Raw genomic sequence first — 16,389 nt, forward strand, 5'->3', positions numbered from 1 at the left:
TGTTCGATGCATAAAATGGATAAAAATATATTGGGTTGTATTGCTAACAGTAGGCAGTAAAGGTCTAATTTTCAGTCTAATTCACACAGTAACAACTTCCATACCATGTGGTAGTTGTTGTTGTTAATCAGAGAAAGATTAGATTTTTGAGTTTCGGATGGACCAGTCACTGGTCGGAGCTGATCAAGCTGGAAATCAGCCAATTCCCGTCCCCAGCTGATTTATCTGTGCTTCTCTACTAAAAGATAACACTTTAAACAAATTAATTTTGGTTTTCTTACTCTTGACATGTGATGGCACAAGTTTCTGGTTTGTATTTTTGCAACATCAGCAGCATTTTGACTTTTTTGGCTTGTCCAAGGGCCTAGTGCCATTTACTGAAGTTGATGCTTGAAAAAAGAACAGAGGTAGCCATTTATGCTAATGAATTTGACGCTGCATTTGATGAGATCTGGTCCTGCTTTGATGAGGATGTCTGTCTGTGCTGTTTTGAACTGCACTCAATCCCATTTAACTGTAATTCAAGTCAGATTTACATACCTATTGATGCAAACAATCCTATGGGGGAAAATAAGTCATTGGTTGTCTACAGAAGCAGATAATAGGAATAAGCGGGAATCCGATAAAAATATTTCCATGAATTTAGCGTGTGTGTGTGTGTTCGGAGCACTTATCATGTGTTTCTCTGTTTAGGAGATGTATTCCAAAGGTCTGATCCTGGTCAGCGCTATCAGACAGGTGAAAGGACTGGGCGACAACAAGTTCGAGGTTGTCACGGGCCTCCGGACCTTCACATTCCGGGCCGAGAAAGAAGGTAAAACAAGTCCCTGCTCTCTTTTTTTCAGGCATTTTTCAGTCGTTTTTTGGAGCCCCAATCTGTTCTTGCTGCTCGTCAGTCTGCCTCTGTCACTCTTGACTGTCTGATCTGCTGTCTACCCTTGTTTTTTCTACCTCTCTCCCCTGTTCTACATCCTCACTCTGTTTCCCAGAGTCACCTCACTTTCTAAATGCCTCTGTGGCAATCTTCTCTCTTTCCCTTATTTTTCCCATCTGTCTATAAATTCACTTCTCTCTTGCCCTCTCTCGCTTCAGCTTCCTTTTCCTGCAGCTCATTTCATAAGAGGTTTTACAGGACTCTGATTCCATCTTGCAAGGTATCACTTTGTGAAGCACTGGTTCTGTGTTTGGGGAAGATTTTCTGCTTTTCAAAGTGCATATGAAAAGATCAAAAACAATTTTATATCTTTGCGTTAGAGGAAAGATGAGGAGAGTGATTAGACCAAGAGTAAGGGCAGGGAATGACTAACGTGGCTATTCTTTTTGGAAACTTGAGCTCGGAAAAAAAGTTGTTGGAGGAACATTCACTCATTTACTCATCTATATTTATCTTGTTGGTTTTAGATTTCCATGGTAAGTCTAAGGGAAATAGTTCAGATTTTTGTAAGTAAGAATCTGTGACATTATTATCAGAAATATTATTTAGGACCTAACAGAACCTCTCTTTTAAGAAGTTCGAACCATCCCTTTAATCATTACAGGTCAGTATAAACAAAATTACCGAAATAGAAACAACCCCAAAGAGCCTCCAGAGGTGTGGGTTTTAGTCAAGGTAGTACAACAAGATTTGGACTCAGTTATTATGCAAATAAAAAAAGTTAAATACATTTTGTCCATTGGCTTTGCATTCTGTTTAAAATCAGAAATTGGAATTTTCCAGTTAAGCTTCAGGTTAGCAGCTGTCCTTATAGGAACGGTTTATTTGCTTCTCTAATATTTTTTTTCTTTTCAAATGTTTTACACACTCTTTTAATTAACCTGTTGCTACAGTATTTGAAAGCACAATATGCAGAGAAAACGGTAGTTATCTCAGTCTCTGAGCACATTAACTAGCAAATCACACTGGTTATCGAACCTGGAACTGGACCACAGTTAGGCTGGGTTTGATTACATTCCCAGATCCGACTTCAGAGGTAAATAAAAATTAGCATGTGTAGCCTCAAGCTCTTGTTTTTTATTCACTCTGCATGTCTTTTTTGAAAAGTTCACGATCAAACTAAATTGTGTTCTTTTGTGTACAACTGAAGGATTTTACAAAAAAGGCCAATCCATGACAAACGATGTAAACAAATGTGCAGAAATAGAATATTCAATGAAAAACTATGTATACCAATGTACAGTTGCTATTCTGACTTTTAAGACACCTCACCAATATGTGTTGTCATTAGCAGAACCTGGTTTGGCTTATGTATGGTGTGTTAAATGATTATAAAAAGATCAGATTTTTGAGTTTTCGACTGGCCAGTCACAAGGTTAGGGTGGATGAAGCTGAAAATTAGGCAGCTCCATGCATAAAGCTGAGGAAGCTTGAAGAAAACCCTGATGTTGTATTTTTCATTTCTTTCATTGAACCTTTAGGTCAAAGAGCTACTTTAAATGCAGAATACATGACATAACTTGGGGAAAAATTGGCTTTTGAATAATTAAATTTTTCTTTCTCTCATCCAAACCTGAATACCGTCTTAGCTTCTTGTGTCTCAGGTGAAAGCTCTGTGTCAGGGCCTTAATGAAAAAAGAAGAGAGATGCTTCCCACTCCATCTCCCATCAACCCCCTGCCTGTTCGATGGCAGTCTGTTAAGCAGCTCAGGTCAAACAGCTCATTCGCTAATCGACGACTTGTGTCTCGGGTCAGATATTGTCCGCCCTTTGATTCCCCTGAACTAGTGAAATTGGTTGAAATTGAGGTTCCCATAATGATGTCTCTGACAACCTTTGACTCGCCGTGTGGCACGTTGTGAATATGTGAGAAGAGAATGAGCTGAAAGAAGTGATTCATCCATGAGGTAGGCACATATTATTGACATAGTGAGAACTTTATGTATTTATTACAGAGCATTGGTTCTTGCACCTCACTGATCTGATTCAGTTCTATCATGCATGTAGCACATAAAGTTTCTATATTTACTCCTCAAACAGCACTTATCTTTTTGTGCCTGCTGACTGTGTATGAAGCACCAAAACATGATGATAAATCCACTGCACACACAGTGGTAAATATATTGGATTGTATCCCAGCTAGAGATCCTTTTTCATATTCTGATAAAGACTGGAGTAAAAAAGGATACTAATTATGTTCTTCAGATTTAGTCACAATGTTGATCTATAAGTTGAAAAGAGTACCCTCAAAGTGAATGGAAAAATTCAGTGCTCAGTGGCTCCAGAAAGTGTCTTCCTTTTGTTATAGCTAGCTGGGCGTTTTGGCAGCTGGCCCACATATCCTGTCACTGCAGCTCTTTTAATCGTGAATGGGTTATGGTTTAAAGTCTTTCCTTGAACTCCATTTGTTTGATGAAGAGAACTTTGAGCATAATATGCACATGAAAGGGCATCATTACTACTGCCGCACAACTCTTGCAAAGGAAACATGTTTTTACAGAAAGCTAAAAAAAATCCTTTGGGAAATTCACCTTTTTATTAAATAGCCTTTTTTGTTTAGAAAAAGCAAAATAATGAGTTGTGAACCAAATACTTGGAATTAAGAGTGCATTGGTTTGAATTTTTTTGGCCAGTTGTGAGTTTACATTTTTGGAAATGATAGAGTTTTACAGTTAAAATTCCTCTAAATTTGGATTAAGCCCCCTGTGAGTTGATCATTTTCATCAAATGATGTGACATCCTTCTGTTCCTAACACATTACCCATTCCATATCAGTATGGATACCCAGCATGATTTTTTTTCCCTATTTAAGCTGAAAAACTGATGCAACAGGCTAGTCACATTTGTTAAAATATCTTTGCAACAAGTCATAATGGTATTAAGGAGTATGAATGCCTGCCACGAGCTTGGTGACATGCCAGACAATGTCGGAACATGCTCCTTATGAGATGAAAGATGGTGCCCTGGGGAACTCCTCCCAGATCCTCACCAGGTTATCACTAAGCTCCTGGACAGTCCGAGGAGCAACCTGGTGGCGTTGGTTGGACCTAAACATGATGCCCCAGAGATGTTCTATTGGATTTATGTCAGGGGAGTGTGGAGGACATTCAGTGATATCAATGCCTTCATCCTCCAGGAGCTGCCTTCATACTCTCGCTACACAAGGTGGGGCAAGAGCCCCCAGGGATCCCCAAAGACGCCAGCGGGGGAGTCCCTACCTGGGCCGGAGGAGTCCAGGAGAAACTGGGCCTGCCAAGTGAAGTGAGACTATCGCCAGCTGCCCAGGATCCAGGGACCTGCCAAGCAGCAGCGGACTGCGGCAGGTGCACCCAGCCTTCAAATCTTCTACTATCCACCTGGGCATAACCCAAATTCCTTAACCACCCTCCCAACCCCAGACCCTGTTCTGCCCCACCTGTGCCCCCACAACCCCAGCCAACCAAGGCCTCTTCAATCCATGAACACGCCACACCAGCTTGGAGCAGCAGTAGGCCAGACAAGAGGGCACAGTGGTTGTCTAGTCCATGTTGCTAAGGAATATGAAATACTGAAATTTCTTTCCATAAATTTTTACATCTACTTGTCCAATAAAAAAAAAAAAAAGCAATATATTCAACAAGTCGAGCGCAGGGGATTTTTCCTTCTCCCTCTGTTGTTTTACTATCACTATATCGATGACAATCAGCCTTGTTTTTATCTGTTCATTAATTGTGGGTCGTTAGGGGAATTATTTACCACAGAGTCAGTTCACTGCCTATTGCCACACGTCGCATTCAGGCATCCTGACACAAGTTGGGAGTGATCTGGAGATCTCTGACCCCCTGGGAACAGTGGGAAGCCTCTCCTGCAGAAGTTGCCGCTACCACAAGGAGGAGAGCCTTGTGGAAAAATTGAGAAAGAAAAGTAAAGGAGATATGTTAGCCTCATCAGCTCATGCAACTTTAAAGAGGCCTGTTCGCCTGGTGCTGAAGAGTCATCAATCTTTAGGGAAGCTCATGAGGAAGGTGGAGACACTGGGAGACAGAAGGAAAGAGAAAGTGTAGGTTAATGTAATGACGTTAAGGAGCTGATGAAGTCAAAGTAAGAAGGAGGGGAAGTAAAATGATGGCGTGATGATCAGAGGAGTCCAAGAGGTCGAGAAGAAAGGATTGAGGGCAACGAGAAAGGGTTAAACCAGAGAATAACAGGAGGGAATAATGGTGGAGAGGCAGACATGCAATCTGTGTGAAAAAGAGACGGAGAGAGAGGTACAGGCAGCAATAGTGGTAAGAGATGAAAAGGGCAGAGTGAAGATGGAGAGAGGGAGGAGGGAGTGAATAATTGAAGGCCACCGGAGAGAGTGTGCACACAGCTGTCGGCTGATTCCCCACTTGGTCCGCAGGTGGCCTCTTCCCTCAGGTACTATCAGCTTAAGTGAGGAAAGATAGGAGGAAGAAAGAAGGAAGGATGGAAGGCTGGAATAGAGTGATGGTGAGCAGACTGGATCGAGAGGGAATGTCGGTGAGCTGCAGAGGGGTTTCAGACAAACATGCTTTATGACAAGATTTATTGTGTTATAAAGAAATAAATAGACAAGTGATTTGTATTCTGATGTCTTGGCATTTGCTTTTCCACAAGTGCTCGTACAACAATTTGGTTTAGTCTGACATGACAGGGAAGCGGGTCAGAGAGATGTAGAGAACGAGTAAATAAAAATAACACTGTTTGGGAGCGGGCCAGAGACTGAACACATCCAGAATTATAAGCTCCGGAGGACCTTTAGTTTGATTTTATCTGTACAGAGGTGTTTGAAAAATTGGAAACACTTAAGAATTCCTTCATGCATAAATTTGTACATTTTCCTGCAAAAGTACTTGCACTTGAAATTTTTCACATGATCACGTTTCAACTAAAAACTTAAGGGTATTCGAATTTATTCGAATCTTATTTTTATTCTTATAAGTGTGGAGTTTATTGTATTTATTCCGCTTTACTCTGATACCCCTAAATAAAATTCAGATCGAACAGCTTCCTTCACAAGTCACCTAATTAAGAAAAAGAGGAAACTTGTGTGTAATTAAATCTCAGTATAAGTCCAGTGGTTCTGTGAAGGATCTCAGAGATTTGTTAGAGAACATGAAGAACAAGCAGCAACATAAAGACCACGGAACATTCCAGACAGATAATGGAAAAACTTATGGAGTAGTTTAAAGCAATGTTAAGTTTAGAGTAGGTTATTTAGGTTGAAAGTGAGGCTGAAAAATTAGAAGATACTACTAATTTATTATCCGCTATCCACTTAGTGTATCAGTAACACTTGCAGGCAAACAAATCCAAATAATGGTGCTACCACCATCATGCCTGAGAGCTGGTACATAGTTGATCAGTTTGAAACCATTACATTGACTCCTCCAAACTTGCTTCTTGTCACTGTGGTTTAACAGACTCAATCTTCATCTCATCTGACCATAAAACCTTTTTTTTCCAGAAGGCACCTGGATTCATGAAGACCGCTGTAAAATTCCCTCAAACTTTGAGGTGTCTATTTTCGAGCAGGGCCTTCTTTTTTGTTGTTGTTGACATAGAAATCCTGTTCTTTCTCTACATTTTCTGGACAAATTAAGTCTGAATTTGGTTTGCAAGCAAAGGTTTTCTCCTCCCACGAAAGGTTGGCTTTATCTTTCTAATTGTACAGGCATGAATTCTAATATCAGTATCAAGAGCCTGCTGTAGGTTTCGTGATCACTTTTTGGGTTTTTTGCCTTCTTTTAGCATCTTGCAGTCTGCTTTTGAAGTGAAATTGGTAAAAACTGGGAATGTTAGCAGTCATTTTGATTGTCCACCACTTATATTATTATAACGAATATTTTTGTTGCAGTGGAATGGCCTTTTTCAAATTCTTTCCAGACCTCTGCAAATCCCTTACCAGGCTATAAACTGTTACAGTCTTCTTCCTGAGGACCACGGACAGCTCCTTAGATCTTAACATAGTGAGCAGCCTCTAACAATGAGAGGCATCCACAAATGCTGAGTTCTCATCATGGGCACCTGATGTTACATACCACATATTTTAGTCACTTTGAGTGGGAATAGATGTGTGGTGTTCCAATGTATTCTTTATGAGAAATAACAATTTTTAAATTATATTTTACATATTTATTTTCATTGATTTATATTACTTGAATTTCTCATTGTTGTTACATTTTATAATTATATGTTAGAAATCCATATAGGCTGTTGTAGGGTGTCCTATTTTTCATATGATTCTAGAGTTCTACTAAAGCAGAACAAAAAGAAATAAGCTAAACCCCTGCAACTACTGAAAGGTCAACAAACTATGTATTCTAACTGCATATGTAAGTTATTTAGCTGATATAAGTACAAATAGGCTATAAGGTAAAACTGGTTGTTATAGCTCATAATGCCAGCTGCATAGTAATCTGTGGCAAATATAAACACCCAACAATAAATACTATTGTGAATGTTTAATTCAATATTTTGTGTTTTGGCATGACTTGATTGAAATGAGAGAAAACAAAAGAACTGGACAAAACCATGTGCTTTGTTTATTCTTTTTCCACTTTTCTTTTTTATTACTGCTGATAGAGACTGTGTGGGTGGCTTCTAAGATCCCTGTTGAGCTCTGAGTGGACCTGACTCTCATCTCATCCACTTTCTGTGAGGATTATATGCCTCTCTCCTCGTCTCTCTTCGTGTAAAGTGGAAGAGTTTTTTTCAGATAGCTGGCTGCACATGCATATATCCTGTAATAGGTGCTGAAGTTGGATGAAGCCCTGTGCTTTATTTTTTATGCATGCAGAGGTGAGGGCAGAGTAAAAAAAACAGACAATTTTGGCAAGCAATGCTGGAATTTTATGTGCGTTTGAAGGGAGTCATACTCCCTAACATATGCAAAAAGGCATTGAAGTACACAGGTCAGATACACTCATGCAGGCGTAAGTTTCTCTTAATCCTCCCACCTTCCTTCCCGGCTCCATCCCTCCATCTGCAGTTAGACTGACATCTTGGTTAAAAACGAGAGATGAGTAGAAGGAGAAAAGAAGGAGGTTCTGAATAAATGAACAGGCAAATAAGTGAGTGCAGGGCAGGTAATGGACCTCAGAAAGCAAGGTAGGGACGAACAGTAAAGAGTAGTGATGTACAGAGCTGTCAATAATTGAGAAGGCTGTTCATTATTGATACGCCAGCACTTTGTGAATTCATAAGAACCTCATGGGCTGCTGGACCACAGACAAGTTCAGGTACAGGAAGCAGATGCACCATGTGGGTCCTTAGTTGGCTGGGAAGGCCCGCAGAGATGAGAAACTTCTCAGGATGTGTTTGCATCCAAAGTGAAGGAATAGACATTCTATGTGGCTAAAAAGTGACTAAGATCTACTATCTTGAAGGGTTGTGTTACAGACAAAACACTCACTCCGGTCACGTTTTAGTCAAATCAGAGAGGTTAAGTATTTATCTTTGTGCTTGTGTTTTAAGAACTGTCTTGTATATCACTGGATCTCAGACATATTAAGAAAAGTTTTCCAAGTACCAACATACTTCTAGACTTATTAAAACAACAGCAAACAAACAACAGCCTTCCTGTTCATTTGAAGAGCACCTGCCTAATAGTATTTTGGTTCCTCTTCTGCTCCCCCTACAGCCATCACCCATAAACACATGTGCTCCATTAGACCTCTAAAGGTCTGCTGTGGTATCTGGTGCTAAGATGTTAATAGAAGATCTTTTAGGTTCCTACAAAATCCGAGGTGGGGCGTTCATGGATCAGACCTTCCACAGATGGATTGGGTTGAGATCTATGGAATTTGGAGACCAGCATCTCAAACTCTTTGAGTGCCTAAAATCATTCCCGAAGCGTTTTGTCCTCGTGGCAAAGGACATTATTTTGTTAATAAAGATCATACCTATCAGGGAATATCGTTTCCATGAAAGGGTGTAAATGGTCTGAAACAATGCTCAGGTAGGTAGGTACGTGTCAAAAAGACATTAACATAGATGGCAAGATCCAGTGTTGCATGCCAGAACATTACCCAAAGCATCAAGTTACATCCACCAGTTTGCCTTCTTCCCATTGTGCATTATGGTGCAGTGTGTCCTCAGATATGCAATGCACAATAAATTGGCTATCTATGTGATGTAAAATAACAATGATTCATTAAACCAGGCCTCCTCTCTCCTTTTGCTCCGAAGGTCCAGTTCTAAAGCACATGTGCCCATTGTTGGCACTTGCAGTAGTGGGCAGGTTAAGCATGGACACCCTGACTGGTCTGCAGCTAAGCAGCCCCATACGCAGCAAACTCTAATGCACTGTGTATTTTGACACCTTTCTATCAGAACCAGCATTAACCTCTCCAAATTTCCTTCCCATTTTTGATAGATACCAAGCACTGCTGACCAGGAACACACTACTGTAACTATCTAGACAACAATCGTCTCCACCATTATGCAAGCCATAACATTACCTTAAGATGACATTTCTGTGTTAATTATTTTCTCTTGGTCTTAGGTTATATTTTAGTTTTTTTATTCTAAAGCTAAATTTTGTGTTTGTTTTATTCGTAAGCTAAAATAATTAATCAAAAATTAACAGAAATAAATGCAGTTCATCCAGAAAGTATTCACAGCGCTTCACTTTTTCTATATTTTCTTTTATGTTACAGTTTTATTGTGAACTGGATTAAATTCACTTTCTCCTTGAAAACCTAACACTCAACACCCCATAATGGTAACTTGATTTTTTTGGAGGGGGGAGGATATGTAAAACATAACTAGGAAATCAGTCATATACATTCATGTGTGTATTCACAGCCTTTTCCATGAAGCTCAAAATTGAGCTCACAAATAAATTACCTTTCCTATGATATTGTAACTTATTTCCTGAAAAATGGAAGCTATATCATGAATACTCCTGGTTATTTTACCAATCAAGGCCAGACGCAGTACATCTCCTGCAGTTGTAGAAAGGATGCACAGCATTACTTTATTCAGATTGAGTTCATCATGCAGATGATGAGATGTCAGTGTGCCTCCTTATCCTTACCAGTCCAGTACATATTGTTCCTTACTGGATTTATCTTCGCTTTGCGGTGCCTTGAAGGAGACACAGAGTTCCTGCCAGCTCTGGGCCTTCTGTTCTCAAAATAACCTGAAGGGGAAAAGTGAAATGACAGATTTTCTTTTCCATCAAGGAGATAATTAAGCTATAACTGAAACCATTATTCTCTTTATTCTTTACATGGATAGGCTTCAGCAGTGTGAATTGTTAACCTCTTAGATAGAATTTCTCAATTTTTCATGGACGGTAACCCTCCAGTTACTTTTGCTGATGTGCTTTTTTTTCTTAGATTTTTGGGGTACTAGTGGCTTTCATTTTGCAGTAAATAGACAGGAAATATGCAGAGAGAGAGGATGGGAAGACATGCAGCAAAGATCCCAGGGTCGGAAATCGAACTGCGGACATCTTTGCAGACTCAGCCTCTGGATACGATGTGCACGCTTTACCTCTACACCACACCACCCCTTGACATGATTTGTGCTTTTCAAAGAAATGGCACATAACGAACATAAGCGGAAGCCAAAAGCTGATAAACAATTACTCAAGCTAAAAGCATTTGTGTTTAAAACCGTTTGGAAAAATTTTAGACTTCTGTTCGTCTAGCTTTACCTTAGCTCATTGTGTAATTCCTGATAAGTGTCTATCATTCTGTACCAACACTGGCATTAGTTGATGGATCATGGCTCCATAGATGCATGGGTTTTGCATATAGCTCTGTTTACTTTTCAGAATCTTTAGAAACCTTCAAATGTCTGTTTTATTGGAATAAACATATGGAAAAGGTACATTCTTTTGATTTTTTCAAATTTGCAAGACTTTCCCAGCTGATCCCAGAGTTTGATATTACATTTGATTCTTGTTTTTCTGCCTTTGTGTTGAACACTTGCTTCTGTGGGCTCAGCTCTGGACCTGTGATGTTTGACTGTGTTTGCTCGTGTGTTTGCAATCCTTTGGTAATTCTTGTGTTTCCGCTTTGCCGGCTTTGATAGCTCAGTGTCTCGGGCGGTGGGGGAATGGGCTTTACAGTGTCGGCTTCATGTCTCCTTTTAAGTCTGTTTGAAAAGTTGTTGAGGAAGATGTCTGACAGGCACTTTTTAGTGTACATTGTTTGAATGTAAAACCCTGTCTGAAACATGATGCCTTACACTGTGTTGGTCCACTTAGCCTTTTTCAATTCTGTATTTTGTTTAAGGACAAAGAGAATTTTTGGAACCAAACTAAGCAAAGATCTGTATTAAATTCTGAGGGTTTAATAATTGTCACGCACACGGCTGTGAAAACGTATTTGTATGCTTACAGTTTTCTACTGTTTTGTTTTATTGCCAAACTTAAATGTTTCAAATCATCAAACAAATGATAATTTGTAAATACAAAAAAACTGTTTTCAAAGTATTTCATTTATCAATCATTCAACCTTTATTTCTAAAGCACTTTTTTCATACAAACATAAGTATAGGACAAGGTGCTTTGCAGAAATCATGGAAAATAAGGGGGCAATTCCTTTTTCAGATAGGGGTAGATTGGTTTTGATAGATTTTTTAAATACATTTTTATTCATCAAGATTGTTTTGTACATATGGACAACACAACATTCAAGCCTTATGAGGCACACTCTTCTCTGAGGAAGCAAGGCTCTCAGCTGAATGTATATTTATATACTTGCTAAAGAATCTGAGAAAGTTCTCTGAAATGTGTTCACTCTCTCTGTGACTTTGCTTACTTGTTTTCCATTTTGAGAGAAGTTTGTGATCTGCATTTTATTCAAATATAGTTTATTTGACCACATAAATGGTAAATGGACTGAACTTATATAGCGCCTTTCCAGTCCTACAGACCACTCAAAGCACTTTACACTAGAACCACATTCACCCAATTGCACTCACTAACGCTTACACATTCATACACCGATACGCAGATCAGTAGGCAACTTGAGGTTAAGTACCTTGCCCAGGGGCACATCGACATATGGCAAGAGGAAGCTGGAATTGAACCCACAACCTTCTGATTGCAAGACAACTACTCTTCCTACTGAGCCACAGTCACAGTTGCCTCCAATAAATTTAGATATTCATGTTTCAGTCTGAAATTCCCCACATCACATCTTGCTTTACGCCTCAGAATGTAAACAGATATCTATATCTTTAGTGAGATATTTACCACTTTCAGCTTTGTAGGATTCCTTTTCTAAGAGCCAACATCATTTTAGCAATTGTGCCTCATCCTGTGTTTCAATAACTTTTCTTTCAGGCTGGAGGTTTCTGTTTCACATTCAGTTGTGCTTCACCAGTCAAAGAACCAATATAAATCACTGAGGAAAATGTAAAAATGATGAACTAACAGTCTATTTCAAAGACTTTAGGAGATCCTGATCTTTCGATCTCTTTTTCTGTTTCTTCCTATTTTCTTAATTCCTTTCCCCTCTTGTATTCACTCTCACACATGTATCCTCATCCACCATCTGCTTCCCTTCTTCCTCTGCTTCTGTCTCTAACTTATACACATGTCCACAGGGGAGCGCCAGGAGTGGATGGTAACTCTTCAGACAGCCACGCGCACCCCCGCCAGCAGCTCCCAGAAGCACTCCGACAGCCTTCCCCACCTCTCCTCCACAAACAAGCGAGGCTTGCTGGAGCTCCGTGGTTACAAAGGAAGAGTGCTGGTGTCCCTGGTGGGGAGTAAAGTCAGGCTCTGCAAAACAGAACAGGTACTTCCAACACCATTGGGAGCTCCTCTGTACAGAATGACAGCTTCGTGTTTAAGATGATAAACCTTCTTGAAGTGGTGGTGGGAGATTTGGAGATTCTCGTGAATGTGTAATGCAGAAAGTAAATATATACCTATTTATGTGCAAGTGTGTGTTTCAAAATGTTTGGATCAATTATGAAATAATTGACGGTTGCAGAAAAAGCCTATGCTAGCACACAGAAAACACTGGTTTGCAACCTTGTTGCTCCTCCCCCCAGAATGCATCAGAGTGGAGACATTCTGATGCATGTTGTCCATGTCCCTACCACTCTAGATGTAAGAAAAAAATACAACATCCAGAAATACAAGTCTACGCTTGCAGATCAGACGTGTAGTCAGAGAAATAATTCAGACTCTTGGAGCATTTCCAGAATTTCTCTAATTACAAACATAAACTTTTATTATGATTTTTATGTCACAGTTCCATACAAAGTAGTGCTTAAATGTAAACTGGAAGTATAAGGATGCACGACTTAAAATCTAAAGGTGGCATGCATCTATATTTAGCTGCTTTATTTTGATACCTTTAAAAATAAATTTAGTTCAACTGATTCCACAAGTCGACTAATTTTTCTGCCTGTGTGTAATTGCTGGAGAACCTTAGCAACGTTGTGGAGAAGATCAAAACAGGGTTTGTTTATAAAACATTATCATACAGGATCTGTTAGAACATCTAACAGATCCTGTTCAATCCATGATCTGAAAATAGAAAATAATTGGCACAAGTACAAATTTACCAAGACATGGTCGTACACCTAAAGTGAAACCCTGGGCAAGGAAAGTATCAACCAGAGAAGCAATCAGGAGGCCCATGGTAACTCTGGAGGAGTTGCGGAGATTCACAGAACAGTGGCAAGAAGAGAGCCATTGTTCAAAGACAGTCATAAGAAGTCTCTTTTACAATTTACTCCAAGCCAAATAGGGGACATGGGAATTATGTGGGAGACAGTGCTCTGGTCAGATGAGACCAAAATGTAGCTTTTTGGTCTACATGCAAATTGCGACATGGAGTTTAAACGAAAATTCAACATGGAAGACTCACCACCTCCGTCATGTCCAATCACTCCTCACTGGCTGCTCTAATCAACGGCAGGTCCGCACTCCTTAGTCAATCATTTCCCAGGGCATCACTTTTAAAGACCCTCTGCATGGAAACACCGCTCTTCTGCTGTGCTTCGACCCTCCTCCACCCCTTCTCCACCATGGGCTCCCAACTCCTTCCATACCAAGGCCTACACCACCACCAGGACCGGATCCCAGGGGGGGAAGACGTACCTAATCATAATCCTAAGATGTTTATTCAAACCTTTAGGTCTCCCTCAGGGGTCCGAGCACCAAATAAATAATCTTTCATTAATAAATTATTTAACCGTCTTCTTGTCGTTTCTCCTTTATGTGAGTCTTCCCAGGTTGAAATGTGGTTGACAATCACAACTGCACACGTGAGTATGGTGTGCAGTGAAACACTTCATGCTGTGGTAAAGCTTTTCTTTAGAAGAGACAGTGAAATGGGTCAGAGTTGATGTGAAGATGAATAGAGCCAAATACAGGGCCATCCTGGAAGAAAACCTGTTGGGGCAGCAGAAGATGTGACTGGGGCAGATATTTACCTTCCAGCAAGACAATGGTCCTAAACGTACACCCGGAGCTACAACTGAATTATTTAGATCAAAGCATATTCCTGTGTTACGATGACCTAGTCAAAGTCCAGACCCTGATCCAGTTAAGAATATGTGTCAAGTTTTGGAAATTAATGTTTGCAGGCTCTCTCCAAACTCACTGAGCTTGAGCTACTTTGCAAAATAGAATGGGCAACATTCTCAGTCCTTACATGTGCAAAGCTGGTAGAGACGTACCCCAAAAACACTTGCAGCGAAAGATGCTAAAGCTCCTCTGAAGTATCAACTCAGTGTAGCTGAATACAAATGCAAGGCACTCAGATAAATATCTGTAAAATCTTTAATTATCATCTTTTTTTATTCCACTTTTACCGTCATGTGCTACTATTAATTGGCCTATCACATTGTTGTATCAAACATTGTTGTCGTAAAGTAGAACATGTGGAAACGTTTAAAGTGTTTAATTATTTTTCAATGACACTGTAGCTCTGATCATTTAAGGAAAAAAAAACAAGGGAATTCGAATCTTAAAAAGTATTTATTTAGATATTTCTTTACACTGGCCAGATACATCAATCCCTATTTAGGATGTTGTCATTTGTTTTGAAGTGTTATTGTTATATTCAGCATACCATATTTGTCAGTTTCCAAACCTGCATTTTTTGAATTTTGGCATCAAACACAATGGCACCAATGATTGATACATCAAGGAGATTAGGGAAAATCATTTTTGACTTTGTTCTGATTATTCGTCCTTTGGTTTATTTTTCCCTGTTTTCTTTTTTCTTTCTCCTCAAAACCTGTTGATACATCAAAAAGTATGTGGTCAGAAAACATACAACCCTACAACCAGCAACCTTTTAATTATTTGCAATTAGGGCTGTATCGAAACACTAAAATCATAGTTTGATACGTACTACAATTTTAAAGTCATGAATTAGTTTTTAGTTTGCTTCAATCAAAAGAAAAAAAAAAGAAAACCTGGCTGCTACAGAACTAACTAGAGATTGCAGTTTGTGAAAATTGCACTATTTGAAACAGAAACATTCTCTCCAACACAGATTGAAGGAAATATAGACACTTTTTCCATACTGGAAACAAACCGAAAGGGCTATGAGAAAGTAAAAACCATTTAGAAAATTAAGCTTTAAAATTTGCTCGCACTCATTACAAAATATGATATATTAAAAAAAATAATAATCACAACTTTCCTTCCTATTTAATAATTCACTATTACCAAAACAGATGGCTTGTTTTGCAGAAGCAAGAATGTGTATTTAAACCTCCAATTAAGGAAATGCAGTCAAGCATATGCAGAAGTTACATTTGGACTAAATTTGGAACAAACACAAACCACTACAAACCAGTAATCTGTATGGAAAAGATTAGGTTTGCAAGGAGCTTTTACTTTTGAAAGTCAACAAAAAGCACAGTGAAATAACATTGAGCGATGTGTTATCATGCAGTTGCTTGTCTGACAGTCACTCAAACAACTGAGTGAAGGTCACCAGATGGGATGCCTTGTAGAGGCATTAGAATGCATTTCTGTCCTTGATTTATCACATATTAATCTTCCACGAAAAGGGTTGAGTTTGTATTATTTCTTGCCATTATCCTCCACCATGTTTTAAAATTTAGAATAATTTAGTCCAAGTTTGACCCCTCTTCAGGTAAACCTGAAATTGGTCATACCCTCGTGGAAGACTTAGATTTAAAATTATTTTTATTTAACAAATAATTTTTTTTAATGGAAAATGAGACATGCATCTTTCAAAGTATATAAAAAGTAGAAACATTCAAGTGTATCACATTTATTTAAAATTTGCAATTTGTAATAAAAATGTTTTTTAACCATTGTCAAAAAAAGGAAAAAAAAAACAAACATATGCATCATTTGTCTTTGGTGTTGAAGTCTTTGAGGCTGCAAGACATCTATGCTCTAATCACGCTAATCTTTAGCTCCCTTCACATATTCTCTCAGATTTAAGTCTGGACTCTGGCTGGGCAGATTCAAAATTACTTCCAATGAGCTCAAT

General features: G+C 39.1%; 1 protein-coding gene across 6 annotated transcripts in view; it reads left to right on the forward strand.

Moving 5' to 3' along the window:
* Positions 1-16,389, forward strand: part of arap2 (ArfGAP with RhoGAP domain, ankyrin repeat and PH domain 2) — a 191,371-nt gene that overhangs the window by 43,207 nt on the left and 131,775 nt on the right. For all 6 annotated transcript variants that reach the window (XM_047386376.1, XM_047386380.1, XM_047386375.1 and 3 more), the window contains exons 8-9: positions 694-814; positions 12,500-12,693. In XM_047386376.1, coding sequence (XP_047242332.1) covers positions 694-814; positions 12,500-12,693 — 315 coding nt within the window. The remainder of the gene's footprint in view (positions 1-693; positions 815-12,499; positions 12,694-16,389) is intronic.

This window comes from Girardinichthys multiradiatus, chromosome 14 (genome assembly GCF_021462225.1).
Source record: "Girardinichthys multiradiatus isolate DD_20200921_A chromosome 14, DD_fGirMul_XY1, whole genome shotgun sequence".
NCBI classification, from domain to species: Eukaryota; Metazoa; Chordata; class Actinopteri; order Cyprinodontiformes; family Goodeidae; genus Girardinichthys; species Girardinichthys multiradiatus.